Here is a 4297-nt window from a genome sequence, read left to right as displayed (position 1 = left end):
AATGTCCCAGCCATCATGGAAAACTTTTATGACTTGGTTCAAGCAATTGTGCCAGACTTAAGCATAGGCTAGATCAGTGAGAGTTTTGTCTCTTTTGACCAAGTTACTGAAGTTCAGCAACTTGATGCTTCTAACCCTTCCACCCGTTACCCAAACAGCAATCTGTTGTAGGGAAGAGGTGTCCACAGACTTCCTGAAGGACGTTTCTACACTCTCTGCAGGGTGAATCAGATTGCTTCAGGCAGGCTGCTACTACAGACAGAAGCCCACCAGGAGAAACACTCTCCTCTGCATAGTGCCTCACTCACTGTGGGAACAGACTGAAAAGGTTGATCTTTACCTGCTAGCCTCTTTCTGAGTCTGTAAGGTGTAGTAGACACAAATTCCTTCTTTTTACTCTGTCACAGCAAGCAAAAAACATGCATTAGAAGAAGAAACATATGTCTCCTCAAAACAGCCCTCTACCAAGCAAGAACTAGACTCGAGTACATTTCTAAGCTGTTTCAGCCCACAAGAAACTGGGAAAGCAGAAGCAGTAAGTGTGGAGTGGTTTTGTTTGCCTTTCAGAGCTAGAGAGGGATAGAATCAGGTTCCAAAAAGGGGATTAATTCTTTCAACTAATGTCCTGTAAGTTTAACTGGCTATTAAGGTATTGTCTAATATCCTCATTTGTGCGACAAAAGGAAACAGTCTCCACTCCTGCTAATAAAGCTGTGAGACTCAGTATTTGCCCACTGACTCTAAATCCCACAGTCTTGATTAACGGTAGCTCTGGTTCTCAGCTGAGTTACTCCTGACCAGCTGGATTAGGAGAGACATTTGTACTATGGATGAGGCTCTTCTAGGTCCTTCTTTTTCAGAATTGTAGCAATTGGTCAGTTCTAGTTTTAAAAGTAAAAAAAAAACGCCAATGACAACCTCCCCTCCCAAGCAATGTAGTCGCCACTCACCCTCTGCTGGGCTTTGTTTGAATTCGATCGTTCTGCAAAGCAAGAAAGAGCATTGTTCAGAGCACTGCATATTTTCAATGGCACAAGATGGTCCATCAGAAAAAACAGGTGTTCACAATTCAAAGGTACCCCAAACCAGAGTATCAGCTCCCTGTTTAATTAATCCTGTGAGGGAAGCCTCTAGTTCCTCACAGGCAGGCAAGGAGAGAACAAAGACAAACAATGTCATTACCACAGAAGGCAGCTTTTAATTCTGGTCACAGCTTTGGGAGGCCATCAGCAGGAGGGAAGAGGCTGAAAACCAAGCTGATGTCGTCTCCCTGTGCACATCAGACTCCACTTCTGAGCACAACGTAATATGCTCTTGCCAGCTCTGAGCTGCACTGACTTCTCCCACCTGTATTTCACCCTAGAGCATTAGGTGCTTGAATATTACATACGGAGTGAATTTACACAGGAACACCCATGCGATCCTTTCCATTTGTTGCTTAACACATCAGCCCAGCTCATAGCTCTCTCAAGTGCAAGCATTTCTGTTGGACACAGAGGAAATCATCAAGTGTCACAGCAACAGATGAGAAAAGTTCCCGATTTCCTTACACCAGCAGGGCAGGATAGAAGCTCTGACATCCAGCTGAACCAGAGGCCATGCATACCAAGCAATTCAGTTTGCAATGTTAAGCTGACCAGAATGCTCAAATCATGACAGAAGCTGGCACTCAAGCACTCACTCCTCCAACCAATCACTCAGCTCCGGTTCCTCAAAGCATCACAAAACTTACTGCTGCTTTGAGGGGTTTGGGCTGTCTTCTCAGGGCACTCGGAGCAATCAGGGCCAATGCTGCGTCCTGGTGTCTGTGCTAATTCAGAGGCTGTAGAAAACAGAGGTAAGGGAAGAATTTTCACATATCGGGTACAAAACTCCCAGCTCTGCCTAGTCAGCCATAGAGCCACACACCCGAAATGCTCTAAATATTAATTTCCCAGCTATTTCAGGAAGCGCACCAGAAACTTCAATCTTTTTTCCTAACCTGAATGGTGAATGTCAATCTTAACACAGATTTTCAAAGACTGAACTTCTCAGTTAATTCATTTTACAAGTATAGCTGAGGCAATGGCAGAGCACACTTTGCTCCTGGGGAGACCATGTACCTTCAAACCACAGCAACGTCTGGTTGTGCTCACTTGGTCCTTTAAAACTGCTCAACTGGACGTAGTAGATCATCAGGTCCAGCAAGCACATCGGTTCCCCAGAAGGTGGGTTCCTGCATTCTGTTTACCTCTTTCCGCTACTTACTGGCACAAACTGATTCTGAATCACTGATCTGAATATGCGAGGCCCCCTTATCCTGCTAACAGTCCATCAAGAGAACCTTCTATTGCATGATTTGCCTCAGTTTGAAAAACTGAGTCATGGCTCCAGCGGGGAGAACCAGTAAAACCTACTCGGCAACAGAGCAAGATGTAAGAAACATACAACTTCCCAAGACACAGCAGAAACCCAGAGGAGAAGTAAAGTGGTACAGAAACCTAGTTTTTGTGTAGTGGCACAGAAGGATGACCCCTCTCCCTTGGACCATCCTCTGTAGGATATATCAGCAGCTGTGGCAGCTGAACACTAATAAAGTTCAGATGATGCTGGGCACATGAAGACTCTAAGTGAGAAGAAACAGTGGCAGCAGGGTTCAAGCACCTTATCTGAACCAGAGCAGCCCACTCTTGCCGGAACTGCCACTTTCTCCTTGCTTCTCCTAAGTCCACAGTTCCGTACCAAGCATTTTTGAGTCACACAATCACAGGATGATCAGAGTTGGAAGGGACTTCTGGAGATCATCTAGTCCAACTCCCCTGCAGGTACACCCAGAGCAGGTTGCACAGGGTGGCATCCATGCAGGTTTTGAGTATCTTCAGAGAAGGAGATTCCACCACCTCCCTGGGCAAACCGTTCCAGTGCTCTGTCACCCTCAAAGTAAAGAAGGTCCTCCTTATGTTCAAATGGAACTTCTTATGTTCAAGTTTGTGCCTGTTACCTCTTGCCCTGTCACTGGGCACCAACGAAAAGAGATTGGCCACATCCTCCTGACAACCAACCCTTTAAGTATTTCTAAGTGTCAATAAGATCCCCCCTCAGTCGTCTCTTCCCCAGACTAAAAAGCCCCAAGTCCCTCAGCCTTTCTTCCTAAGAGAGATGCTCTAGTCCCCTAATCATCCTCAAAGACCTTTTCTGTACCCACTCCAGCAGCTCATTGTTCTTCCTGAACTGGGGAGCCCAGAACTGGACACAGCACTCCAGATGTGGCCTCACCAGGGAGTTGGAGAAATCCCCTGACACACAAAGTTAATACTGTTTTTATTTTTGACTCTTTGCTACATAATGAGTTATCCTCATATCCTTCTAAGTTACACAATTCAAACCGCTGCTATCCTTTGGCACTTACACAGACTTTCTCCCAGCATTAAGAAACTTCTACTTGTTCTTACGTGTTTATTACCTATATTTCTTAACTCCCCATCCCCTTGCTCTGTCCTAGCCCTGTGCTTTTATTCCTGAGGAAGCATTATTCAGAGCCAGACAAAAGCTACTGAAATACTACAAACACATCTTTTGAAGAAACAGAAGTGACAAAACACATTATCAGAGTATTCAAAAGAAGATCATAGCTAGAGGAAAAAACAAAAGAAGAAAGAGGAAAACGTACCCAGCTCTGTCATTCTGCTGGAGCGTTTGTGAGTCTGGAATGAGTAAACTTCATCACCACTTACACTTGAGCCATTTCCTAGTTCATCTGTGAAAAGAAATGTTACTTGTAGCTATTTAAAAAGCACTGGTATATACCCAACCCAAGGAAGATGGAATGCAACACTTTACTATTTGGCTCAGAGGCTCTTCTGTTGCAGGTGCTATGAAAAAAATATCATAATAAAATCCTAGAAACATTATTCTCTCCTCTACCTTTTACTACAAGCACAGCCAGAGCTGGTCAGCCCACAAAAGCAATTTCATCAACACTGTACAACCCTGACACTGCAAGAATCTCCTGAAGTCACAGCTGTGTTAGGTTTTCCCCCGTTAATACCTTGGGCACATACTCCAAGAGCAGCAACATAGTTCTTCTCTTCCAGGACCTCGTGAGCTTCGTCGTCTGAAATATCCTCAAGCTTCTTCATGAACTGGTTCACGCTGACTGTCAGCTGAGTCTTGTCCCTCCGTACTTTAACACCTAGGATCGCAATCAAAGTGTTAACCTCCAGCTATTTCATTATTGCTGTTGCAGGAGCCTGCAGCTACCCCGTTTACAGACCAAGCCTTCCTCTCTGTGCAAAACACTAACCAAACAGAACGCTGC

At 44.9% G+C, this 4297-nt stretch overlaps 1 protein-coding gene across 1 annotated transcript in view; it reads right to left on the bottom strand.

Moving 5' to 3' along the window:
* ORC2 (origin recognition complex, subunit 2) overlaps positions 1-4171 on the bottom strand; it is a gene marked incomplete at its 5' end in the record, with an annotated part of 14023 nt that extends 9852 nt beyond the window's left edge. Inside the window, 5 exons of the mRNA XM_009876469.1 lie at positions 341-398; positions 951-982; positions 1733-1822; positions 3650-3736; positions 4028-4171. Of these exons, the coding sequence (XP_009874771.1) occupies positions 341-398; positions 951-982; positions 1733-1822; positions 3650-3736; positions 4028-4171 (411 nt within the window). The remainder of the gene's footprint in view (positions 1-340; positions 399-950; positions 983-1732; positions 1823-3649; positions 3737-4027) is intronic.
* Positions 4172-4297: the final 126 nt, after the last annotated feature.

The sequence above is a fragment of the Apaloderma vittatum genome, unplaced genomic scaffold (genome assembly GCF_000703405.1).
Source record: "Apaloderma vittatum isolate BGI_N311 unplaced genomic scaffold, ASM70340v1 scaffold27579, whole genome shotgun sequence".
Lineage (NCBI taxonomy): Eukaryota > Metazoa > Chordata > Aves > Trogoniformes > Trogonidae > Apaloderma > Apaloderma vittatum.
The sequence above is the reverse complement of the archived record's forward strand: the minus strand, read 5'-3'. Positions and strand labels throughout refer to the sequence as shown.